At 41.8% G+C, this 27800-nt stretch overlaps 1 protein-coding gene across 1 annotated transcript; it reads right to left on the bottom strand.

Annotated features, from left to right (window-relative positions):
- LOC306951551 (ubiquitin carboxyl-terminal hydrolase 12-like) lies at window positions 1-27387 on the bottom strand (the record flags this gene model as incomplete). The annotated part of the gene is made up of 9 exons (XM_079542069.1): window positions 27234-27387; window positions 16758-16838; window positions 12005-12218; window positions 10828-11054; window positions 9724-9800; window positions 8775-8858; window positions 7926-8123; window positions 6011-6089; window positions 1-102 (listed from the first exon to the last, which is right to left on the bottom strand). Exons 1-9 carry the CDS (start codon window positions 27279-27281, stop codon window positions 1-3), a joined length of 1110 nt encoding a protein of 369 aa, XP_079398195.1. The 5' UTR covers window positions 27282-27387.
- Window positions 27388-27800: the final 413 nt, after the last annotated feature.

Here is a 27800-nt window from a genome sequence, read left to right on the forward strand (position 1 = left end):
TTAGTCTCTTGACTGGTAGAAAAGGATATATCCAGATTCTGAGTTCTTGGAAATGTCTGACGTCAGCCCGTAGAACTCTTCAATTGCTTGAGCATCGATTTTCTGAAAGTTAATGAGAGGTAAAGTTAGTCTCAGTCAAAACGCCACTTTAAGTATCTCTTCACAAACAAAGCATTATTTTCCAGTTCTTTGGGGTGATGCTGGAAAGCCATAGTGTATGAATACAATGAATTTCTGTATTATTGGATACAACAAAATGAATACAACACAACTTTTTCTCAGCTTACCAACTTATCAATGACTGAAAAGAAGGAAATCAACATGAGGTAAGAAACCCCTGAAGTGGTACACGCTTAAGCTGGACTATAAGAAAAGGAACAACAAAACCATATACTTAAAGGTTACACAACACTTTTTATTTGCCTTTTCATTTAGGCTGGAGTTATCCTTCCTCACCATAGACTTGTAATGTAAATGAAAAACAAACAATTCCCTGATCAGCAAAGAAAGTCGTTGTGCAGCTGGGAGTACATAAGGCCCTTCTTGAGCAGACTTAACACTCTGCTAAAGCAATTGCAGATTTTTAAATTCTTGTGACTCTCTTACAGGCAACAGAACTCCTGCAAGTGCTGCTGGCTGACTACACCATGAAACCGGTGGATCACGTCTGCTTTCTGGTCTTAGGAGAGCTTTCCTTCCTTGGGGTTTGCTGCTACAAAGCCTGCTGCAATGCTATCGCAAGACTTGTGCCTCAGGAGAAATAACTGACTTGCTATGTTCATAGAATTCAATGGCCTGCATTTAAATAAAGTTGTGATACACTTTAAAGGTCTGGGGGGGTCATTTTAAAGGGCTTTCAAAGATGCAATTTCTACTGTCTTGAATCAGCTCCTGAGAACGACTGGCTTCATATTACCAAACTTGGTCTGCAGTCAGTGGAGAACAAGTGCACACTGAAGCACTGAAATAAAACACCCCCAGTAATATGGGTTGCTCAGCACTCCACTGTGTTTCAGTGCTTTTGGACTTCATATTCAAAGACTTCATATTTGAGGGAAAGGCAGTTGATGTAGTCTACCTAGACTTCAGCAAAGCCTTTGACATGGTCTCTCATACTATCCTTCTGCGGAAACTGGCTGCCCATGGCTTGGACAGTTTTACCCTCCGTTGGATAAGGAACTGGCTGGAGGGCCGTGCTCAATGGGTGGTGGTCAATGGAGTGAAGTCCAGCTGGAGACCTGCTACAAGTGGTGTCCCCCAGGGGTCGGTACTGGGGCCCATCCTGTTTAATGTCTTCATTGATGACTTAGATGAAGGGATTGAGTGTACCCTGAGTAAGTTTGCAGATGACACCAAGTTGGGAGGTTGTGTCGATCTGCCTGAGGGCAGGGAGGCCCTGCAGAGGGATCTAGGTAAGCTGGATCGCTGGGCTGAGATGAATGGGATGAGGTTTAACAAGGCCAAGTGTCGGGTTCTGCACTTTGGCCACAACAACCCCAGGCAGCGTTACAGGCTTGGGGATGAGTGGTTGGATGATTGTGAAGAGGAAAGGGACCTGGGGGTGTTGGTTGATGCTCGGCTGAACATGAGCCGACAGTGTGCCCAGGTGGCCAAGAGGGCCAACGGCATCCTGGCCTGCATTAGAAATAGTGTGGCCAGCAGGAGTAGGGAGGTCATCGTCGCCCTGTACTCAGCACTGGTGAGGCCGCACCTCGAGTATTGTGTTCAGTTTTGGGCCCCTCACTACAAGAAAGACATTGAGGCCCTGGAGCGTGTCCAGAGAAGGGCAACGAAACTGGTGAGGGGTGTGGAGCACAAGTCTTACGAGGAGCAGCTGAGGGAGCTGGGATTGTTCAGTCTGGAGAAGAGGAGGCTCAGGGGAGACCTCACTGCACTCTACAACTTCCTGAAGGGAGGTTGTGGTGCAAAAGGGTCTGGCCTCTTCTCCCAGGCAAATAGTAGGACCCGAGGAAATGGCAAGAAGTTATACCAGAGGAGGTTTAGGTTGGATATTAGGAGAAACTTTTTCTCTCAAAGGGTGGTCAGGCACTGGAATGGCTGCCCAGGGAGGTGGTGGAGTCGCCGTCCCTGGCAGTGTTCAAGAGGCGCCTGGATGAGGAGCTACGAGAGATGGTTTAGTAGCTTGTGGCACTGATAGGAATGGGAGGGTGGTTGGACTGGATGATCTTGTAGGTCGTTTCCAACCTTGTGTGTGTGATTCTGTGAGAGGCTGCAGTAGCCTGAACTTGTGGAAGGCAAGGTGAGAACAGTCTAAATGTTTGAAGAAACAAACCAAAAGAAAACCAACCAGCAAACAAGGAAACCAGCTTTATTCCTTGAGGACTAAAACTGGGGAAGCAAGGAAACAGACAGAGTACGAGTCTCTGGGTTGAACAAGTCTGCTTTGATCATGAAAGGGAGCAGCAGAGACCAACCTGCACTTAGTTTACCTAAGAGAAAGGGACCACGCCATGACTGCATCCAGGAGCCTCCTCAGCTCCACAATCTATTTGGCAGCGTGCTGCCATGCTGCTCACTGAACAGGCTTCTGCACCACCAGCAAACACAAAAGCGTTGGTTTCTTTACATGGCACTGCCAAAAACCCACAAGCTTAGGTCATCCTTTTCCCAGCCTTTCTGAAGCATTGCGCATGAGAAAAACATAGCAAGTTTCCAGAGCATGTATCAACTGCAAGACTGAGTGCAGAAAGTTCTCCCTTGCATAGTTTTGTTGAACAAAAATATTCGCTGGGGAAAAAAAAAGAAAAAGAAAATGTTTTGTCTCCTCTATTTGAGGACTTCAGAGCAGCTGAAATCCAGCACAGGACTTTTGCATTTTCACACAATTTATCAGCATAATACCTACTGCAAACTGCTAGATATGTTTTAATTTTTTAAAAAAGCAAAAGAACATTTTTTCAGTCCTTGTGATATATTTAGCTGACAACTCAAACATGCTCTATTTTCAACTAGCTTGTCATGCAATCAAATCTATTTCTACTACTACTCCTTCTAAATGCAACTCCATTAATTTACACAAACTAATTCATCCCACAGGTATTTTTAGTCTATCACGACAAAATCTACTTCTTTTTATAATTCCACTATTCACAGAAAGCAGTGGAAATTAAAGAGGATCATATAGACTTTCTTCTTCTCATCCTTAGTTGGCCATGTGCATTGGGGACCGCAAGGTTTTACCCGGTTGGAGTTTTACAGCAACAACTGGTTGATGATTTCTCAACTACCTTAAGGGCTCTGTAGCCTCACCTGGCTTTAAGACATCTTTTTCTCCATTAGCACAGCTTCAATAGCCTTTGCTCATTTCCAGACACTTCTTTCAGTTCCTCAGACCAAATCTGTCTTGCATATCATTCACAGCATTCAACTGAATCATGCAAGTCTCTGAATAAATATTTTGGAGATGTACAATCATTCCTGCCCTTTTCTGATTTTGGAGAACTCGTGAATGGACCCTTTTCCCACTGTTTCCAATAAATATCATCACTGTGATGTATCACTTAGTCGCCCAATGACAATGTACCAAACTTGTCAGAGATCATTTACTTAGGCTCCTCAATTCATTTTGCTGGGAGCAGGATTTCATTTGGGCTGACCTGCCTCTTGAATTTCATGCCATTCCTTCCACATATGCTGCAGTATCTGTGATTCTCATCTGCCTCCAACTGAATTGAATTGGCCTTCCAACTAAACCCAAACAGATAAATAAATGCGACTTCACCGCTTATGACATTTGGTGGGTAATAAGAATAAACTACTTCCAATTGATCCTTCGGAGCTATTAATTCCTTTCACTTATCAGAAATGCAATAAATCATCTCAATCAGATTAAAGGGGAAAAGGCTCTCTCCTGCCTTCTCTTTCAGTTGCAATATTTGCACACAGGTACAAAGAACCTTGACTTCATCTTCCGGCGCCTGCTGACGAATACCCGCCTTGTTATGCAGCCAGTGCTCACTAAAAATGTTAAGTCTCCAAAGCTTAAAAAAAGTCTGCTTTCATGTTTCGAGAGTCTCTGAAGAGTAGGAGGCTCCTGTGGGAGCTCTGAAAACAGAAACCCCTCCAGGATTCGAACGTTAGGGGCATTTCACCACTCCATTTCTGAAGACCACCTCTTAATGTCATACAGCATAATGCATTTCTATGGTGTCACTGTAAGGACGATCGCAAGCAGCTTGAAAACAGCACTTGGTCAAGCTTGGAGCACATATTTAAATCTCTTTAGGCAGCAGATGGAACTGACAAAAGTAGTTCCAGCTTTACTTTGCTTTTTCAGTGAATAGCCTACAGCCCTAGTAAGGAACTAATCCTCAAGAGCTGATGACTAATTGGGGAGAGCAAGAACAGATGAGCAAAACTGCAGCTATTTCTTCCAGAAGCCTGTAGCATCAGTCTGCATCACCTCATTCTTCTTGGTTGCTAGATGTCCAGAAATTTAGGTGTCCTCTGTAGAAAGCTTCTACAAAAGGAAAGAGGTGCTTCATACACACAGGGAGCTGAAAGGTAAGCTTCACCTTTACTGTACTTGTAGGAGGGAGGAGCAGCCATGATGGATAATGAAGGGAGACAAACCCAGTAGGAATGCCTGTGCTACACTCTGCAAAGCAAGTCAAGGAGCAGCACTGCTCAACAGAAAAGCTTCAATGACCTCCAACAGCTTGCATGTAAAACTCACATGCAATGTTTCACGCCCTCCATGGGAACAAAAAGCAAATGCTCAGCATCACAGAAAACAAGCAGCACCTTAAACTGCAGCCAGGGACAGCCTTCCAGCAGGAACAGGAATCAAACTCCCAGCTCTGCAGCTGGGAGCTGGGACACGTGGAGGGCTACAGGGCCACGTTCCTAATCCTAGTCAAGATTATGAAAAATCAACCATGCAAAACACACACAAAAAAAACATCTTTCCAGGAGAAAGAACTACCTTCTAGCTTGCGACAGCTCCTCAAGCTTATTATCCAGTAACAGACAGCACACACTTAAAAGCTCTGTTTGGCACGTCTGTGGAAGTGCCAATGATGTTTGTGGGTAACAGAAATTCTGATCTGACCTAATAGCTAAAATACAACATAGATGTGACTAATAGAAAACAAATATAAAATAACTAGGTAGTTATTCTACATTGCTTTTAAAATGTCAAGTTTATCTCCTGGATGAAAAAGACAGTGAATATTTGCATTTAAAAATAATAAAGTTAACACTATTTTCAAAACGAGCTGACAGGTACATACTTCTGCCACAACTGAATAAAATGACCCACAGAATATACTAATAGAAGAGAGATAATTATTCATAGTCATAAAAGCTTTACAAATCACCAGGAAGTAAGTCATCCCTGATGCTCGAAGCTACCTACAGAAAAAAAGTACAAGTACACCATCATCACTTCAGCCCAAACAAGGATCTTGCTGTACCTGTTCCAAGACTAAACAACGTCACACCTCAACCCTGAGCATGAGATCTTAGAAGCAAACAATACACTTCTGTCTTTACACAAAGCAGTTCTATGGCAGTACCTCTGCTATTCAATATTTAATTAATATCAGGTGAAACATACAGACATGTGAATATTCAACAGGTATATTAATAAAAAAATAAGGAAAAACTTGCTTGATCAGACTTTAAGCATTATCACCAGCAGTGCAAACATCTCAGGCCTTACTTCAGCCTCCCCAAAACTATTTTCTTAATGCTTTCTACACTTATGTTTGTTGGGGGAAAAATGTCTACAGAAAAGAAAGGTGATAGTAAGTAATTAAATGCAACTATGGGAAAACAAATTAGCAGTGAGTAAGAACCCAAAATACGAGCACTAAGGTCAAGACCACTGAAGTTTACTTCTGAAGTGTCCAGAATTACTCCGTGCACTGGTTTTGCAGAAATCATTTCACAGGTACAAAAGCTAACCCCAGACACAAAAACAGGCCCTTCACAGAGCTGAAGAATGATGCTGTCTACACTTGTTTTCAGTATGTAAAAGCATACCTACCTCTACAATGTCATCATCAAACAGCAACCAAAAGCCATGGCTCTTCACAATGGTGATATAATGGCCGCGATTTGGACCACTGTCACAGAAAGAAAAGAGAAGGATCAAACACTTATCACTCTGCCTATGAAGGCAGGTTTGCTGTTTGCCCACATGACCCCAGCTATTACTGGCACAGGTGGATCTTCCAACTTTCAGTGTTGTCTACTCGTACCCATAACACTAATCCCTACATCTTCCCAAGTTACTTGAATTAAAATTTCCATCTTTGCCACCTGTCAAATGAAGTTTATTTGTAATACACAATTTTGTAAATTTTTCAGATAGCCGTTGATATGTTTAAAGAAAACCAAAAGGTAGTTTTTTTGATCACTGTTTTGTCACATTCACCACCACTGGGTATTCTGACCACTCAAAAAGTGCTTATAAGCCTTTGCCTGAAATGCTTAATTTACACAGATGTTTTTGGTTTCCTAGTGTGGCTTAGCAGCTGGCTGATTGCAGATGGGCTTCCTGCAACTGCTACTCAGAGCTTTCCAGGGCAGCTTCCCACCCAATCCATTTCCTATATCCTGAATCCTTACCTTGAAGGAATGGGACAACAAAATGGCCTAAATCAAAGGGAGAAGCATCTACGGAGTAAACGAACTGTCCTAAAAGCCTGTCAGATTGGGGTAAGAATCTGCCATCAATCTAAACTCAAACTCTGAAAGAACAATTCAAGGACACAGCAGACAAAAATACTTCTTTTTTTTTTTCTTCCAATTTTACTTTTTGCTAAGGATCTACATAAAGCAGTTTTGGCTTTAGCCAAAAGAAAATTGCTGGTTTACCTTCAACACAATACCTGTCACAGAAATAAACTTTTGTTTAGAGTGGTTACATGAAAATCAAATCAAAAGGCCAAATATTTAAAATAAGTGGTGAAAATTCCAATATTTCAAAAATATATTGTGTCCTAAGCCTTCAGTAAACTCCTTGAGAATTAAAACTCGAAGAGTTATGGAACACCTTAAAAGTCCAACATAAGACAACAGGTTTGATAAAAAACAAATTCACTTAATCCATCTAAATATGTTCTAGCAATATAAATAAATGACTATTAGTACTGGTAATTATAGACACAGAAATTAAAAATCTACAGAATATGAGAAACAGGAAGAGATCTTAAAATATTTTTTAAAAAGCACAGTTCTACCACAAGATAAATCCCCTAGAATTATAGTTTCACTGTACTAAATCTGTACTGTTTTACTCCTCACAGATGTTTTAAACATTTGTGTGCTGTAGTAACTTATTTAGAACTCACATTTTCAGAAGTTAATCATTTATTTATTCAATTCCACGACTCTGTTTTTTCCTAAAAGTGGTTATTTTCCAAGTTCTGTTGTTAAAAGGAGGAAAACACCTCAACTATAAAAATTGAACAGAGTAAATTAGAAAGAAAAAAAATCAGCAGTACACTGTTGATTCCACATGGTGGCACCAGCTTCTAAAAAACACAAACCTTCCAGCCCTGCAAATAGCAACACGGGATCTGTAAATTACTGCTATGTTAATAAGTGTTCTCCTGTATTTGTTATTTCACTTTAGCTTCCCTGGAAAGCTGGTGGATTCTTGTTGTTTCTTTTACTTTCCTAAAGCTTGCAGAAATGGTTTGTCTGAATTGCCAGCATATCTGAGAGCTGATAACTAAGCAAGGTTTAGAGCACGTGTTCTGAAAGTAAAATTTAAAACAGTGAAGAAAAAAAAAAATAAAAGATGACCTATAAATCATCCTTAGTAAATAACTACGTACTTTCAGACAACTGCTTCACCTGCTTCAATACCATTACAAAATGGCGTATGGATGACAGACTCATTTTAAATGTCAAGACAATACATTTCAAGTTCAGAAGGCACCAAAATGACATACCTGCCACAGTGAACAACTACAGCCACAAGGTCATACATTCTGTCAGGATTTGTAGCATCTCCTGATGTGTTAAAAAGCCGGAGCTCCAAGGGAAAGACGACACGGTAGGACAGTTTGGTGTATCGATGCAGCTGGTCCATGTATTTGAACCTTTTTAAGTGCAGAGCTAGAATCATGGGCAACTTTTTCACTCTCATTCTGAACCACAGAGATAAGTTAAACAAAGGTATTAGCAGATCATCTAAAATAAAGCTTTATTCTAAACAAGTTTTCAGTAACAAAAAGGTCTCTTAAAATATATCTAGAATGTTGATGAAGATTTAAAAACGCTCCTTTTCTCAATATATATTCTGGTGAGAACAGGCAACATTTCCTCCAATAGATTAACTACACAACTGACATCTGAATGCAGGACAACTGTCAGTGTCGAAAATATCATTTTTTTCAGCATATCAGTGAGAAGAAATGGATGGAATAAATCCATCTGGGTGCTCTGGCTGCTACCAAGCATGAAGTGTGAAAAGATTTTTGCACACAGTATTCATGGCGGAGGCAGACTGGATAGCTTTCAGTGGCTTTGAGCTGATTAATGCTAACTGGGGAAAACACAAATGTCTGGAAATACCAGATACAAGCTCTTCTGGGAGGAACACAGAATTAATCTCTTCATTTCTCTCTGATAAGGTTGCCACAAAGTTACCAGATCTCTCCACTCATCCTTTTTCCTTTCCCTACCAAACACAGTTAAACAGTCTTACACTTTCTTTTTATCAGTTTCACAGGGCAGATTTTCTAACAGCTGCCCATTTTAAAAGAGCATTTACTTGAGCCTGAATATTTTAACCTTACCTCTTCTGTGCTTCCTGTTTACTGCGGCACTGCTCACAATAGTACTTATATTCACTGCACAGAGTTTCAGTATTACTAAACCCTCTGAAAACAAAAGTGAAAGAAAAATCAGATAGGCAGGGACATTCAGTCAGAGCAACCATTTAAAACTTACTACTAATAATACGGAAAAACCAAGCACAAATCAAAGGACAAAATTCTTATTCACATCAGTCATATCTCCCAAACACATCTCAGGTGTATTTGTCCCAGAATTTGGTTGTAGTACCAATGCTCAGCTGGTAAGATCTGAAAGGATGGTCTCAGGTATTAACTTTCCAGGTAGGACTTAAATGAGACAGGTTATAAACAGCAATAAGGCAGTTGTGTTCTGATTCCAGAAACAGCCTCTCCGCATTCTATTTGGTGGCAGACATCAAATGTCCAAGCCTATGGTCTGCTACTGACTAGCAAAAGTGGGTTATCTTTTGGCTCCCAGTAATTATAAACCCCTTTTTGGCTATTAAAAAGCCAGCTGCTATACACAACTTGCTGTATCCTAGCAGCTGATAAGCCATGGATTTGGCAGCCAACTCCATGCAGGAAACTGCTATCAGCAAAAAGTAAAAAGTACACCTGATCACAAAAAATAGGACCAGGCAACTAAAATATGCTAATAATATTAAATGAAAACATTCTATGAATCCAAACATACCACATTTAGTTTTGTAAACTCTGACTATATTAATTAACAAATTAAAATCCCTGTAAAAGAAAGTGAAACCCAATCTTACATGCCACTAAGACATCAGTACACTCCTTTACTACCACTAGCCACTAAGAAACCAGTAGTTCCAATGATAAAGATGCAATACCATAAGCTGAAAGCCTTCAGCTGTTGCACATCAGAACAATAACACCACACTTTCCCCTCTGACCAAAAGCAGGTTACTTTTTTCCATTCATTTACCTCAGACAGTGTGTAATTGATGTATTTTGTTCCACATCAACCGATAGATCCAGAAAGTCCTCATCTTTGCTACTAACCTTGAAAAAAAGAGAAACATTTAATAACAGTTCAGGATCTTGCGGACTTCTTATAACCATTTCTGTAACGATGCCACGTCCTCAATGCAAACAGACCATTCTGATTTGAGAAAATACATACATACACACATAGTCAGGCTCTCTCTTGAAGTAAATTAAAGTGAAGAGCTGGGGAAGCTTTAACCATACACTCCACCCTTTGTACTGAGATAAAGCTTTCTTCAGCATTTCAGAGTATAACAGTAAATACTTATAGGAAATGCAGGAACTGTCAGCTGGATTTTCAATTAAATCCCAAGAAGCGTTAGTGGTTAGGAAAACCGTCCTTCCATCTGTGGCACAGGCACATTTCACTTCAAGATACTTGAGAAAATCATATTTATGCCATTCAGAACTTCTATTCACTGTCTAGACATAATTTTAGATTTAAAATGCCAAGAGAAGGCATTTCAAATTTAATTGCTTCTCTTTTTTTTTTTTTTCCTCTCCCCATTTGAGTTCTCACTGTTTTGAAATATTAAATCAGATACAGCTCATTGCTAAGCACAAATTCCTGCTCCGAAGGTGGTGAGGTTCTTCTAATTCCAGACTTCCTGGCACTTCTTTTACTCTCAAACAGAATGGCTATGGACCAGCACCATGAAGCATAACCATTACACTCAGTTAATCCCAGAGTTAAATGAATAGTGAGCAATTCTCATGTGAAAACACAACATAAACTATCAATCACTGACACAAGAAATAACGTGAAGACAAAAAAGCAGTTCATATCAGCCAGGTACAGACTGCCTTGATGAAAACAGGGAGGAAGAATAAAAAAACACTACGCTTTTTCTGAGAAACATACCTTAACGAGTTTTGGTTTGAACATAGAGGTGATACAGCATAAAATAGGCTATGTTCCATATTTTAATAGAGAGAGTGCAATTTCATCTATCCTAATAAATGAAAAAGCGTGCTTAGTATTAGGGAAAATGATCCAGAACTTGTGAAAAATGTAGGAGATTTTGTTTTGTTTTAAACGTACAGCCTCACAGTTAAGACATCTGGTTTCATTGGTTAGTGTTCCTTGGAAGATTTCATGGACCCACGTCAGATCAGTCTTGTCTCCTTCTTCACTTTCAATGCTGCCATTCTGGAGTTTGCCATTCTGCTTCTCCTGCTTTTTCTCTTCTTGTAGCAAGTCAGCAATAGTGTTAAGTAGGTAGTTTAGGAATTCATGTGCATCCTGCTGCATGTAATTATCAAACAATTCTGAAAAGGAAGAGAACATGGAGAATGAAAAACAATACAGATACTTCATAATATCAGACTCCTATGCTTTTAGAGATCAGTGTATACCCTCTATCCTTCTCTACCTTACTATAGGATCCCACTAATTACTTTAGGTTACACTTTCAAAAGTTTTTAAGGAACTTTAGAGAACTTTGTTATCCTAGCAATGGAGGTTAGGTTACCCACACCTATTCCTCAGGTTGCAAGAAACTGGTAAATAAGCTGAAAAATAACAGGAAAGAAATTTAGTTTGGGTGTATCTTAGAACAGATAAAAGCCACGTTTATTTGTCACGTTGTTTTTGCTTTCCTATGGGGAAGAAAATAAAGAAATACTGATGGGCTGCCTTGGGCCATTAGTTCATTAAGTCCAGCATTAAGGGGCAAAAATACTTTACAATTTTATCCTTTCAAGCTCAGAGATGATAAATCAACATACAGAATTTTCCCTCACAAATTGGAACTGGGAAATAATCAGTAGTTCTCCTTGTAACAAATTTCTCCCACCACAAAAGTAAGGCAGCAGGCTGAGAGCTCCCACAGACTGACTGCCCAACCCTGTGAGGTGTGTTTAGCTGTTCTACAAACTGTAGCAACCACTTGTGGCAGGCATCTACAGACCACGACACCATCAGGCATACAAGTGGAGTACTGAGACTCGTCTACACCCTCTTCACTTGGTCTATGCAAGTACAGAAACAAAGATATGTAGGTTAATCCTTTTATGACAGAGCTAATTCTGATATAATCTCTCTTCCTGTGTTACAGAGATGATGAAATTCATACCACAAACTAGAGTTCAAGAGCGTTCCAGAAATCTGCTAGGACCTGACAGTTTGGACTCATTTAAAAAAGAAACTGTATTTACATTTTTATACACTTAGCACTTCAATGCTTCAATCTACATAAAGGCTTCATGTATTCATTTACCATTTTCTTTCCTCAATCGGGAAATAAATTTCTTGGGTGGGATGACTCCCACCTTCTTCTTTTGGGTAGCAATACTGTTGAAGAGATCAGAGAGGCATGTCAGGAGGCTTTCCTTCTTTCGAGGCTGCACTTTGTATGCCAGAACTTTTTCCCGAAATGGACGACAAAAATAAAGTGCCTGCAAGACTGAGTTGCAGTAGCAGGTATTGCCGAACTGGTTAAAACAGAACAAAAGGAAAACAAACATTTTCATATTAGGTCTGTTAAGAGGTAATAAAAGAGAATGGTTGCTCAACAGGAATGTCACATACTGAAAATGGAAAAGTTGTCTGTCAGGGGTCATTTATTGGGGTAATAGTAAGAGACACCGCCTGGGAGACTCACCCTTCCATTACAACTGGAAGCTGCAATAAAATGAAGAAGAAAACAGTCACAGTGATACTAGGCACAAATTTTTTTAATAAAAGGAAGGCACTGAAAAAAAGCCAATCGTGGGCTCATTGCAAAATTAACACTTGCAGAGACAACATGTTGTCAGTCCTGGATAGGGGAGATTCCTCTCTCACTGATGTGAAGAGGTACCAGTGATACAGTAGAACAGAGGGACAAAGCAAATGCAGAAAGGATGAGACAGCATTGCTGCATCTGAACTGCACAACAGTAACCAGAGCTCAATACATTCCTATTTTCAATTTGCCTGTGCCACAAACACAGGTTTATAATACGCAGATTACTGTTCAGAGGTAGTTAGCTAAGGTATATGTTAAGTATTTCCTGTTCACAATAAACTATCACAAGAAGTACATGATGCAGGCAAATCCAAAGAGCAGCTGGTTTACATCTGCCATATCTGAAGGCTGTAAGGCTGTGTCACTTTAGAGAAAGGAGGACAGCAGTAATGACTTCCAGAGGCAGCGTTCCACATTGCTTAACAAGGAGAAATGCTCCAACCACTGAGACAGAAGCATATCATCTGAAGAGATGCAGCATTTTTTATTTCTTTGCAACTATATTTTACAATGCTGTCTCTTCATAAAAGTGAAGCAAATATTTTATGTTTGCCAGTCTCCAGATATTCTGGCAGGGAGATTCTGCAGCTCAAGGGGAAAGTATTTGGATAAAAAAACCAAGCATACAAAGGCAACTATGGAATAAATACAACCACTACTATTCACCAGAATTTGGTGTAATCAATGTACCAAAATGATCACAAGTTTGCTGAATGAAACAGAAAACTAACAGCTTTAATTCATCCTGCTCACAAGGTTCCATCATTATACATACATTAATATTAATTTATACCATCCACAAACAACAGAACAGCAGTTAAAACTCTCAATGACAGAAGGAAAACAAAAATACAATCTGAACAAACGTGATTTAGGTAGGATAGACCCCAATTCAGTATCTCTTTTCAGTATCTAAAGGGGAGCGACAGGAAAAGAAGGGGACAGACTCTTTAGCAGGGTCTGTTGTGATAGGACAAGGGGAAATGGTTTCAAACTAAAAGAGGGGAGATTTAGACTGGACATAAGGAAAAAGTTGTTCAAACAGTGAGGGTGGTGAGGCACTGGCACAGGTTGCTCAGAGAGGTGCTGGTGCCCCATCCCTGGAGACACCCACGGTTCAGGCTGCACTGAGCTCTGAGCACCTGATGGAGCTGTAGGTGTCCCTGCTCACTGCAGGGGAGTTGGGACTGATGGCCTTTAAACCTCCCGTTCAACTCTAACATGAATTAGAATCACAGAATCCTTAATGAGTGACCTAAAAGAACTAAACCAAAACAAAATTAAATCTGGATACAATACAAAACAGGCATGAGAGCTACCAAAAGTCTTACTAACTACTTCACCTGGATACTTCATCTGCAAGCAGTAATAAACTGGCCTACAGTAAACCCAGAAAATGAAGAGACAGAAGAAATTAGAAATTGTCTATCTTAAAAACTGGGAGGTCATGATGCACCTTAAGTCAAGAAGTTCACAAAGCACGTAGCTACTGAAATTTCAGGACTGCCAAAGTGCATGAAGTGAAGTTGTTTTACGTATTGCTTTGATGCTGCCCCATGGAGAAAAACTATTAAACTACATGGAAGAGTTACACAGATAAAATTCAATCCAAGCAGCTGTAAAAATTCCTGACAGTAAGGCGCTAATGCTTTGCAGCAGCCAAAGCTGTGTGGTGAAAAAACTCACTGAATGGTATGGTTTTAAAAACCTCCTTGCAAATAGCATTTCAGCCTGCTTTGTTTACCACCACTTTTACATAACAACACAACATGGAAGCACTTTTCTTCAGATGACCAAGTCCAACCAACAGCCCATCCCCACATGCCCACTAACCACATCCCTCAGTGCCACTTTGACCCTTTGCTTGATCACCTCTGGGGACAGTGACCCCCCCCGGGCAGCCTGTGTCAGTGCAGCACCACTTTCCAAGAAGAAACTCTTCCTATTATCCAGCCTGAATATCCAACTATTCCGTATGCTTGTGTTTTAGGTTTCACTGAAGCCAAGTACTTCATGAAAAAAAAATCCAATGCATTTTATTTCAGAAATTCTGATTTCTGAAGTGCTAGAGCAAAATTCTTCCACCTTTGAGCGATTTAGAGTGTTGGAAAACTTCTGAACAACTCAATTATTGATCTGTCCTTCCCTGTATTAAATACAGCTTTCAAATAATAAATTATGCTTTAGAATAGATTACAGAACTGTGCAGCAGTGTTACAATTTTAACTTAAATAGGTCTGTGTTTAGAATGATGTAGTCATATCTTTCCAGTCATGTCTATGATTTGCTTAGGAAAAAAAAAAAAAAGAAGAGGGCTGTAACCATTTGTCTTCCACAGAAAGTCACAGACCAAGCATGGCATGGCAGCTCTCAGTGGGCTGCTGAACACTTCCACTCCTGAAGTCAAGTTATGTGCACAGATCAAACACGCGGTCTGTATGGAAAGAAGAAGTCTAACATGACCTAAAACACAAAGGAAAAGCAGGCACAACAGTTGCTTTTTTAAATATTTTTGTCATCCTTAAATACTTTTTTCTTAAAATTGGCTGCATTTAGAGTCTACATTACCTAACATTATATGAACATACATAATTTTACACCTTCAATGCAAAAACAAAAAAATTGAAGGCTCATTTTAAGACAATAAGCTTTTAAAAATGAAAACGGAGGTTGTTCCACCCCTCTTGCACTCCAGTTCACCACTACACAAAATGCATCTCAGTGGGCTGTCAGTGTCAGAAGCAGCAGTCAGACCTCTCCTCATACACACTGCAGTGGTGGTAGCATCTGCCTGACTGCAGGCAAGCTGGATCTGTTCACTGACCCAGAGAGAAACCTAGTCAAGTTTTTTTCTTTAAGCCTTCATCGCCTATAAATTCAGCATCTGATTCTATTTGCAATGCAACTACATATTTACTAGTACTGATATTGATGTTATGAAACCGCACTCGTTGAAGGGCTGCATTTAATTTCAAGGCATAAAAGAACTATAAATAGCTTAGGAAAAAGCTCTCCAAAACAACAGCATGAAAACGATGATCCCCAAGAAACTGGCTGCAAGAAATAAAGCACAACAGTATTAGTCATATTTTGTCCTTGTGAAAAGAGAATGAATGTGGGTATAATAACTCTGGTTATTTTTAGAATGCTGTTTTCTCTCCTCACGCTATTCATCACTCTGCTATTTATGCTACAATTGGAGATGCCTTCCATTTTTCTCATTATGGTGCAAACCTCAGAAGCTTTGGAATGGCCATTAACACCATACTTAAGAAGTATAACTCAGTGTGCTTAGATGGCTTGTTGTCTGAGACCAAACTGCTAGAGGCCCACACAGAAGTCAATTAAATGAGTTTCTGATGAGCTGCAACAAATTACACTTTATAACCTTACTTGGTGCGTCTGAAGCTTTCAATGAGACGTACCTATATGAGCAGTAAACACAAGCATACTTGCTGTGTTTTCACCACACCACATTTTCACATCATGTGTGATACAAGAGAACTTCCTACACGTTGGCACAACAGCTGTCTTTTTCCTCTGGAAGTACCAGAAAGACCAACACCAGTTATCCCCATAGTTAATGTAGGCAGACAATCCTTACTGTCTAACATATCCTAACCAAGTCAGATGAATGCCAGCTGACCAATACAAAAGCAAAGCTTTTTAGAAGGACTCATTTCATGCTGCCAAGCAAAAGAGAAAGAAAAAAGAGCATTCGTACATTTGTACATTTAGTAAAATTACTGGTCAGGTTATTATCATTCCTCTTCTGATTACTTCCTTAGAAGAGTTTCCCTGAACACCACACAGCTCTATGTTTTTAGGAAAATAACATTCTCATTTAAAAACCTCAAGGATCCCATATGGAGCTACAGTGTGTATCACTGTAACATCGTAGCTCCTCTACATGAAGTGAATACAAACAGCATGCAGACTTCATTATTCAGTGTCCTTTCCAGCCAAATACTGAAGTCTTATTGTTAGAAATGTAGCCAAATAGGAAGAATTCTCTCACTAATCAATACTTACAGGCACAGAAAATAAATATTTTTAGTAAGGCAAAATGCATACCTTAGTTATCAACACTGCACACTCACACTGCAAGATGTGGGGTCTGTGCAGTCTCTCCTTATGTCTAATAGAGAATCTTTTTAAATCCAAGATTACAATATGAATTTAAAAACAAACAAACAAAAAAAACACCAAAAAAACAGCATTTAAAGTATAGAATATACACTTACATTGACCAAGCCAAAGTAATGCTCATTCACAGGGAACTGTTCAGGACCAATCTCTTTCTCCAAAGCTGAGGCATTGGCGCCCTGCAAAGAAACAATATGTTAGAGGGGGAAAAAAATCTCCCCAAATTCATTACTACCACCACAGGAGCAATGAAGCTAGGAATATGAGCTTGTTCCATCAAGAAATAACATCTTGACTTTCCCATGTTCTCAAAAACAAAATCAACGTGATGTCTCTTATTTATGGTAAAAGGCACCACACTTCCACTTAGAAATTGTGCTTCATCAGGCAGGACTGCACAGAGCACTGTCTCATCTAACAGAAGGGATTCCTGTGTTTGATTCTAATTGAAAATGAACAGCAGAAAAATTGTTCTCATTTAAGATTTCAGATTATTCAGTGACCTAGAAAGACAATTTACATTTAGTCAAGTATACACACTGATACAAATAAAGAAACTTGTAACACACACACACAGAGAACCCCAAACCTAGAGGGCAGGAAACATGCAGGCTACAGATTCCATGAGTGTGTCTGGATAACTCAGACAGGGACTTTTCACCAAATTCCCTTTTCTAGATGTATCTCAGTGCGCTTTGAACACTTGTAAGAAATTCATTACGTCTTTCTATGTTGTTGCAGCTTTTGAAGCGAAGCATGCTGTTGGTTATTTGCATCACTACTCAAAAATTCTTTCTGAAATAAACCTTACATTCACTTACAATTTACATTAGAAATACTACCAACTTATAAGCATCTTTTCTGGGAAGCACTATGGACAGACAGGTGGAGCACAACTGGGAGAAAGGAATGGAAGGAAGAATTTTACGAGGCATTCCTCAAACTCTGCTCACTCGGCAGCGCTTCGGATTGGCTCACTTTCAATTAAGGAAGCTGGAGCTTATAGGTTATTTCCAGATATATCCTCGAGTCTCCATCAGTATAATGAGGACAGAACTTTCCGTTTTGTATAGGACCAAAAAACACCACGACATACCCATATAGGGTCTTGGTTACTGCACAGAACAGGAACTAAAGCATGCCAATATTCTGGTTTGAATTTTAAGTTGTCCATTTCAAATTCAAAGCAGTTGACGGATCTCATCCCATTTCCCCATGTTTTTAGTCCACCACTACCGTGCAGCTGAGCTCCCACTAGGGGTTTGGTGCCCTCCTCATACCACCCCATGCCATCCTCTAACATTTCTTGAGCATCTCCCAATAGCCCTCTGCTGCCTTGTGCTGCACTGCACAGCTCTCTGAGGAGTTACCATCATAGAGTAGAGAAATCCAAGCACACTGGATTCTCGACTTCTGCTCTGAATGCCACCCATAACTGCAACCAGTAGCAGACTCTACTGCACATGCAAGATGTCCTGCAGCTTAAACACAGACTCCTCAGAAAATAGCAATCCCTGAAGCTAGTAACATTTTTAAACTGGTATTTCAATCAATTCAACTGACATTCTGCTATTAATACAAGCATCAGGCAAGCAGAGTCTGTAGAGATCACTGAAGACAATACAGACAGAACTAGGAAGTTTAAAAAAAATAATAAAAATCAAAGAAACTAAGAAGCAATACAGTTTAAGAGGAGGAATGGAAACTCTGCAGTCAGACCTCCTGCATCAGATTTACAGGGAATTACACACACACATACAGACACACACACATATATAGACATGTGAAGAAGAAAAACAAGACTCAAATTGAAGTACCGTAAATCCCCACAAAAAGACAGGTGCTGATAGATTTACGGCAAGGCTCTTTGCAAGCAGCAATTACAGAAAAACATTTTGAGGCATCAGTGCCAGATCAAGCAACTCCTCTCACTTGTTTCTCTCCACCCACTCCCTGCTCCCACCTACCTCTTTCTTCCTCCACTGTGTCCCCGTCCAAAAAACAAACTACTTGTAAAACAAAACCTAAGACTTACTATCCACTGTTAATAGTTAAATACCTCAGTTAATCAGCCACAGAATCCAAGGTAACCAAGCATCCAATTGCAATGTTTCTGATCTCTCTTGTTAAGGAGCATTTTATATTACATACCAAACTCATGCAAACCAAGACAAGACTCAAACTAATTGTGATGTAGAATGGGAGCGAACTCCCAGGAGAACTACGCTCAACAAGGCAACAAATATGGAGAAAAAAGCACTGTAGAGTGGCAAAGTGAATGGGCTTGCTCATGTTTCAGGATGAAGCCACACGGCACAGCTGTGAGTAAGGCAGCAGAAGTGCTGTCAAAGTGCAGCAGCTCACAACCTGCAGTCTCTGCAACTGTATTTCTACATTGCAAGGGAACCAACTGGTGGCTTGACTTGATGAGCCGTGTCCTGCTGTAAGGAAGCCAGATAAGCAGCTTTGTTTTCAGACTGAAAGGTGTTACACACATTTTCCCACCCTTGCTAAAATATTTTTCCATCAGGATAATACTTCTGCTACAGATCACACAGATACCTGCTCATAAGAAACAATACACGCTTCATAACTTTGGAAATAAAAAAGACCCATTTCTCATCTAGAAATGAAATCTAACCAAAGGGGGAAGCATCTGAAGCGTGAGGCTTCACATTTGGTTATTTGAAGAATCGAGAGAGATGCAATTCATCTGGCAGCCACAGAGGAACTGTTCTGCATCTTACAGCCTTTAAAGCATTTAAGCCATAGAAAAATCAATACTGCTTTGCCAAGCTATGATAGACATTGTGGGAGCAATAAAAATGTCAACAAAGAAATCACTAACAGATAACAATCAAATTTCCTTGGCATATAAAGGCTAAGCAAATAATGCACAACAGAACACAGCTAAATGTAAAGTTTAATGTATGAGATTAGAATTGACTTCTCATTGCTAGCATAAGGTAAATAACTGCCTCCTATAAAACCCCCTGGTTTACATCCCCAGACATGCAGGAGGCCATCAAAATGCTCTCTGGAGGAAGGAACAGCTTTGCCACTCTGGCTCAGGAAGGGACGATAAAGCTGTAGGTACACACTAGCTCTGTAAGCAGGAAAACACAAATTTAGGCAGCAGATAACCATCTGACAGGAAGAACATCCCCCTAGCTTAACTAAAGTGGCAGTACTGCTTTACTGAAGCTCATAGACTCTCAGAGATGTGGGAATTTAACACTTCCATATTGGTGGTGGAAGTGACAACTGAAGTTTCAGCAACGTGTAATCAAGATCTGTAGTTTTCTAGAAATTACTGTTTCTTAAAATGATGTCTCAGAGCTCAGCTGCACTTCTCCAAGTGTCCCCTATTCTGTTTTCATCACCACCATCAGAACTGATTCTGAATCCAGAACAAGCTGAGCCCAGTGGGTTTGCACAGTTCTGGCACTATCTGTCAAACAGCAGAAGGGAAAGCTGCCTGGCCCCCGGAGCTATCACATTTCAGCAGCTCAGAACAGTAAGCACTGCTAACAATGGCCAAGAAACCCCCATAGCATGAAGACAATAAAATATTCTTTCCCGTTTCTGCAGTACTTCTACTTTGTATATGGATATCCATATGCATATGGATCTTAAAAGAAAAAAAAAGGGGGGTGGGGAAAGGGAGAGCTTTCCAAGAACCCTGTTTGGTGATGTCCAGCAGAGAAGACAAAGAGCGTTCGTTCAAAAAATCCCATCAACCAAGTTTTAGGATCACAGTGTGGGGAATTGTTAACATTCAAGTTTTTCTTCAATTTTTATAGCAGCTCAATGAAGACATCGCACCAGTATTAGATATGCTGAAGGTACAGGGAAGGTAGGATTGAGTGGAACTCGTGCTTACCCAAAGAACACAAAGAAGCTGTCTGAGGTTTTGCTGAATTTGGTACAACAAAAAAGAGATATGCAAAGAGCAGCTTCAAAACCACTTACCTGGAATAGCTGGCTGTGCAAGTTACCAGAAACAAAGAGATCCTACAGCACAGCCCTGGTTCTACCTGAATATCCCCACAAAACAGAGATCTATCTAGTCCCCCAACTTGAAGCTGCAAATTGCTTTTTGTTCAGCAAAGAAGTCTTTATTTCCAGTCGAATGCAGTACGCAAGGGAAAAAAACCTGATGGACCCCTGTATTCCTGTATCCCTCTGCTGCCACAGACACAAATGGTGTCAGGCAGAGCTGGTAAGGAGGCCTGGAGCTTGGGAGCTCTTCCACAGCCATCACCCAACAGCTGGCAGTGATTAAACACAGTAGCACAGTACAGAACATTAGCTGTGGTCAGCATGAGGAGGAAATCCACATGTCCAGTACCCACACAGCTTGTGCCTCAACTTACAGCTTTCTCCTTTTCAGTACTATGAATTTATTTATTTCTTTAAGACTAAAATTCAGTCAAATCCTCTGCACAACTCAGCTACAAATAAATGAATTATTACTGAAGAACAAACTATGTGACAGGTCAAACTTCTGATTTTGAACTAACAAGGCTCGTGCCTCCACCCATAAGCACGTGCTTCCTGCAGCTCAGAAGGTAATGGTACAGGTTACCACAGCAGTGCTGTGCTATCCTGACAGGCACGCTGCACAGCTCCTGAGCACAAAGCAGCCACTGCCACAGCTTTGGTAAAGAAAAGCATCAAAATTAGCACAGTGCTGGGCCAGTGTCCTTGCTGCTATTCAGAGCTCTTGTCAAAAATAATCAGGTCAACGCTGTACCGGCTGCTTGGGAAGAAGAGCTATAAAACAAATAAAATAATAGCATAAAAACATGAAGTGGATAGGCACAAGAGATTCACAAGATTGCTTTCAGTGAGCCAGAGAAAAACATCTGATTTAAAACACTGCTACCTATTATCTATAGAACATACAGCCTTCTAATACCAATTTCTTACTACTTTTTTCAGCTCAGTGCAAAAAACCTAATTCCAACATTACATGCTTTTTATACAAACCTTTCATCCCTTTCCCACTGCAATTAGTATCGTTTGGCTCAGATTAAGTAATTAAGGCACTGCAGCATAGGTTACACATCTGAACTCTCACAGGTACACAGACCAGCTGGCAGAGCAGCCTGCTGTGGGGCACCAGCTCGGGCTCTGCAGCAGGCTAACTCAGCCTTTGGACTGGAACCTACTGGTTCCCACCGGGTGCACAGCACACAGCTACCTGCAAAAGGCATTTCTCTTCAGCAAAGGCAAAAAAGGGAAGGGGGAGATTTCAGTGCCCTGGATCACACTACAGAACACAAATCTTACTGAGGTCCCTAATGTGTGGCAAAGCAAACTGCTAATCTCAAAAGGAGCAGGTGCAAGTGTCACTTCCCCAAACTCCACCCTGAAAGACTACACAATGGATTCTGGCGGTTTAAGACTAAATGCAAGTTAGCAGATAGCCGCGGGTCTGTAAACTGCGTTGTCCTGTTGTTATGGTCAACAAAATAAACTCTGCCTGTTGCCGTATTTCGGATCTCCCATCCAGGAGGCAGTGGACCAAGCTCTTCACAATTGATGTTGCTAAGATCCCTGGGTACTCTTGGATCATGCCACGTACTAACACCAGTTTGAGTATGCAGAAAATAGACCTGACCTTGCTGAGTCGTCCTTTGCTCATAGCCTTCAGGTAAATCAGGAGGTGTGTGCAAATGTGTCCTGCTCATGTAATTCCTGTGCCTTTGCGACCTGACCCTCCTCTCTGCCAGCCGGGGATCTGATGACTGCCCACACGTGGCACCATTTGTTCCCGTAATTGGAGTGTTCTCATCCACAAAGCAGCTCAGTGGTCTGCCTGGACTGGAGTATTCTGATGCTGGCCGTGTTGGTCGTTCCCACTGAGTTGTTCTTGTAATATGATTCAAATACTGGATCCTTCCAGAAGCAGTTCTCCTTTCCTCCACACAGTGAGAACACAGTGTTCTCAGTCTGCACACAGTGCACACAGCAAAGGCTTTGGAGGGGGCAGGAAGGAGGCAAAGCTTACCATGCATGCTGGTTACAGCCAGGGCTGTGGAGAACATCATAAAATTACAAAACGCTGTGTTTCAGAACAAACTTGCTGCTACCAAGTGTTCCAAACCTTATGTCCAGTTTTAATTAAAGCGTTTTTAAATAAATCAAAGCGCTTTGTGAATTGTTTTCCACACATTTATTCCATCATGAGCTGGCCTTGCAAGGTCCACAGGATCTGTGCCTCACTTACTAAGGTACAGCAAGTCACACACTGGTGAAATTGTCATTTCATGCTCATTACATTTAAACAGATAAAGCAGGTACCAGTTAAAAGAGCATAAGGAAAGGATGCTGGATTCAGGGTAGGAAGTACAGAATCTACAGCCTAGAGCCTTGACTTCTGTAACATGGCACTGCAAGCAATCCATTTCCCCCTTCTTAGCCACCACGTCTGAGCTCAACTCCATGCTCACAGCCACACACCTGCCTGCAAAGAGCTCCACAGGGCTCCTCTCAGAGATTTCTAGCAAAAGAGCTCAGAAGGGAAAGTACAACCCGAGAATCAAAACGTGATGATCTACAGCACAGCCCCTTGTAATGGGGCACCTGACTAGCAATCTCCTGAACTGGCACCTGTAAGAACAAACCCTGAAAACCACCCACTTGTTAACAGGAAGGGAAGCACATGATATTAACTGGTGTAAACATAAACACAGATGTAGTCCATGTCTTAAAAGCATTTGTTCCAAATTCTGGTTAAAGATCAAAACAATGAAGATTCTATAAAGAGCTTCTCGATCTACTGACACTCTGCTATGTTGGAATCTTTTCCAGGATCGTTACACCTTTTCAAGTTGTAATAGCTCTTGTAGTACACGTCCTCTACTATAATAACTAGCACCAAGGAATACTCTGCCCATAGTTTCCTCAATACTCAGTGATGCAAGAATTATATTCTCTCATTTCCTAAGGACAGTGAAGGCACGATATCTTTATGTTTATAAACAATCCAAGATGAAAACAGGCATTTCAGAAAAACTCATATATGTGGTAGCTCAGGATTGCTGCACAACACCTTACAAGTCACTGGAGGGAAGCCAGCACGCAACCCACATGTGCTGTTAGACACAGGCTGTGTGCCCACCTGGCTGCAAGTCCAGGATCCAGACACCACATGCATGATTGCCCACTGTACACAGCATTGAACTAGAGCACTGGCAGAGAACCTTGCGTGAAGCGACCTACTAACTGCTGTGCAAAAGGTTACGCATCCTGTCTTCCCTAAAATAAAGCAGGTCATTCTCAAGCGCAAATACGAGCTTTTGTTTAACAAGTCAATAAAGAAGCACTGCTGGAATCAGAAGTCTGCTTTGCTAGCTCTGCTTTTATCCTCCCTTCTTTCCACTTCCCAGCCATAAATATTTTTTCTCTGATAAAGCTAAAACAGACTTCTAAAAATATGGGTGAAACTGCAGTAAGCAAGCATTATACAGCAGTGACATGAAAGCCCTGCTTGGGCTGAATAATATAATTATTCAGATGGCAAATGGAAATGCATAACTTAAAGTGATTCAGTCATCTCTAACACTAAAGTTAATAATCATATCCATGCTGTCCTGATTCAGAGAAGCAGAATAGGACTACCACCAATTTGTAAACAGGGTTTGGGCTCCTCATCAGGCATGTCTTACTGGTTCAGCAAACAATTAGATGTGAATTGAGGGGAAGCATCCCTAATTAACTTACCAGGAAACACCAATACTTTTGTTAACAGTTTAATTTTGTGAAAAGTCTGAGGTAAGGAGGAACAGATCAGATCCATGCCTCATGCTTTGCTTCACACTAGTGTTCTGGCTTACTTAACCAGTCTATAAACAACAAGGTTTTGTCAATACAACTACACAACCTGACCCCTGACTCAAAGCTCAAAGCTCAGCTGTGTGCTGACTGTCACAGCCCCTGGGGCACAGCAGCCTATCCCATATCAGGTGACACAGTCAGACCATAGGAAACCAGCCCTCTTTCCTCTGTTAGTCCGGAGAGGATTTGCATCTGTCCATGACTGCACATATGCTGCTAGACTACAGAGACACCAGCTTAAATATACCTGTGAAATAAGAGCTTTGCATTTTCCAGGAAGCAAAAGGTGAGAATGTAAGGGGAAAAAAAGCCTCAACAGTGCTTTCTTCCAGTTTATCTAGCAATCACTTGCAAAAAGACAATGAAAACTCCTAGTGTCCATGATAAAGACAAGTGCTAAGAAACAAAATTAAGCCAAAGGGACAACACAGAGAATCAGAGCTCCAGTTGGTAGCTCCTGGCTACAGATGTGTCTTGCCATGTGGTGTCATATCTTAACCAAGCAATGAACCATATTCAAGTTAACATCTGTTTTCCTATGGCTTTCCAATCCTCACAATGCCATAGCTGCCATGCAAACGTCATGCGAGTGCTGAAAGAGGGACTGTGCTCATACGCAGGAAATGCAACAATCAGGTGGCGCCAGACAGATGATCCACACTACAAAACCTGGAAGTTATTTTAGGGAGGGGGATCTAATTAAAGCTGTAACTACGTTACTGTATGGTAATGAGTTCAGGCATTCAATTTAAGTTTTGAGAAGACTGCAGAACAAAGGGGTCTGAGAATGTCCTAAAGCCATGCTTTAGCTATGCAGAATGAAGGGCAGGCAAGTAGGACTGGTGGAAAAAGCTGTGTATGTTATTAAACACATGTAAAGTACTGTACAAACAGTACATATCAGCATAATCCTGAAGGAAGCAGTTTCCCAGAGGGGCTTTGTCAAGTAATTAAATGGTTTTGTAAAGACAGCTTCGATTTTTATATTCACATCACAACAAGGCAAACAGCATTTCTTACTGGACTTTAACTGAAGCATATGGAAATAAAGAGATTCTCTTCTAAAATATAGCACCCAGAACCTCATATTTCACGTGCTAGCTGAAGAAAAGGTATGGTGAGACGGCCAGTAAGTTCAACCAAGACTGTGCATGCACCTACAGCACTTACGCTAGAAACACTTGCAACATTTGATGAAATGCTTCAATCAAAATGTTGGAAGTAGATTTCTCTGCAGGAGAAAGGAGAGTACGTAGCATCAGTAGCTCTGTTCAAGGCTTCCTATACAGAAATGAAACTTCTGCAGGTGAAACAAAAGGAGCTGCTTCCCCAAAGTTAATAGGATTAATATGTTACTGTTAAACACCTTCTTTAGAAGAAGAAGAAAAAAAACAGTACTTCAAAACAGACCTTGATAAGCTACAAGTATCTGCTTTGCTTTCATCTAGCACCCAACCAAAGTGAAAGAGAGATGAGGTAAAAAATGAATATGTATAGTCAAAGTCTCTACAAACAAATCACAAATTCTGGAATGATTATATCCAGCTTTAGCTCTGCACTCATAGGAAATGCATTGCTTTATGGTCATCATCTTAACCTAAGGCTCAGTCAGCTGATCCCAGGAACACATCCCAAATACTGCATGGGACTGAGTCAACGCCTGCCTCTGGGGGACAGAGCTTCACACGACGACATGATCCAGCCAGCCACCTCCCATGCCCTTAATTTCACCTGTGTGAAGTATTACTGTGGTTCCCCAAACACTGGGCTTTGAACAGTGTTCAATTCACTTCATTCTCAAGTTAATCAAAGCTGTGGGTCAGCATCACCATCTCCAGAGATGTTCAGGAACCATGAAGATGTGGCACTGAGGGACATGGTCGGTGGGCATGGGCATGTGGGGATCTTGAGCTGGACTTGGTGATCGTAGACTGTACTTACTGATCCTATGATTCTAAAAGAAAGAGAGAAGCCCTATGGCCTTTGCACAGCTCTGAGGTCACTCTTTGCAAACTGCTGCATCAGAGCCTTTGCGACGCTGCAGCCCAGGACCTGCTTCACTGCCGTTATCACATGAGATGTTAAACTCAAGTTTGACCGCCTGGAGAAACAGAGGCATGGGACTGTAAAACCCAAAGATCCTACAGCTGTGTGCCCTCAGCCCGGTCCTGTGCTGAATTTGAACCATTCACCCTTACTTACAGTGATTAACCTCCCCCTGATTAAGCTCCCCAGGCAGCGTATCACCAACAAGAGGTGGCTCTGTGCTATGACTCAGCCTGCCTGCCGCCAAACGAACCCCTCGCTGGCCTCTGCTAATGCAGCAATGAAACCTCATTAAAAATTCTGCATAATCATGCAATTACGAGTCTCCCTCTCGCAGGGCTTTCATCAGCAATACGAACGTTACCCTGCTACGTGCGTTTCGGCAGAACGATACGGCGCTCCCATTAACCAGCACAACAACCTTAAATTGAGCTACTTATCCCAAGAAACACTGCGAACTCAGCCGGAGCTGAGAGCTCACACTCACTGCCCTCAGCTTCTCTCGCTAGGAGCGCAGCCGCCCACCTGCCGACACGCTCTCCCCGACACCGGGCCGCGATCCGGGCCTCCTCGCCCCGCGGCGCGCTCGGCCTCGGGCCCTTTCCCCGCCAAAGCCTCCATCAGGACGGAGGCTGCTCCCACAGCCCCCGCAGGCCGCCGGCCGGCCCCGCCGCGCCGCTCACCATGGTACAGATGGAGGCGAGTCTCCGGACCGTCATCAGTACGTCCATCCGCCCGCCGCGGCCCCGCGCCCCGCCGCCGGCCCGAGAACCGCCGCCGCCATGTTGGGACGCAGCCGCCCGACTGACAGCGCCAGCCGGGCCGGGGTGGCGCAGCCGCCAAATGGGGCCGAGCACCGCCGGTGCGCTGCCCAAAGGGGGCCGGGCTGCGCCGCGCACTGCGGCTCCTCTCGTTCCGGTGCACCGCGGGAGCTGGGCGGGCTGCAGGCATCGCAGGCCTATCGGGGCGCGCCGTGCCGTGCCCGCAGTGGCGGGGCTCTGAAGGGTTTGGTTCACGCTGGATATTAGGAAACATTTATTTTACGACAGAGCGGTGAGGTGCTGGCACCCAGGGAGGTGCTGGAGTCCTTGTGACTGGAGATGTGCAAGAACCGTGGAGATGTGGTACTTGGGGACGTGGTTAGTGGGCAATATCAGTGGTAGGCAGACAACTGAACTGGATGATCTTGGAGGATTTTCCCAACCTTAATGTTCCTGTGATTCAAGTGTGGCTTTTACAGAGCTGTCCAG

This window comes from Tetrao urogallus (assembly GCF_951394365.1).
Source record: "Tetrao urogallus genome assembly, chromosome: 13".
Lineage (NCBI taxonomy): Eukaryota > Metazoa > Chordata > Aves > Galliformes > Phasianidae > Tetrao > Tetrao urogallus.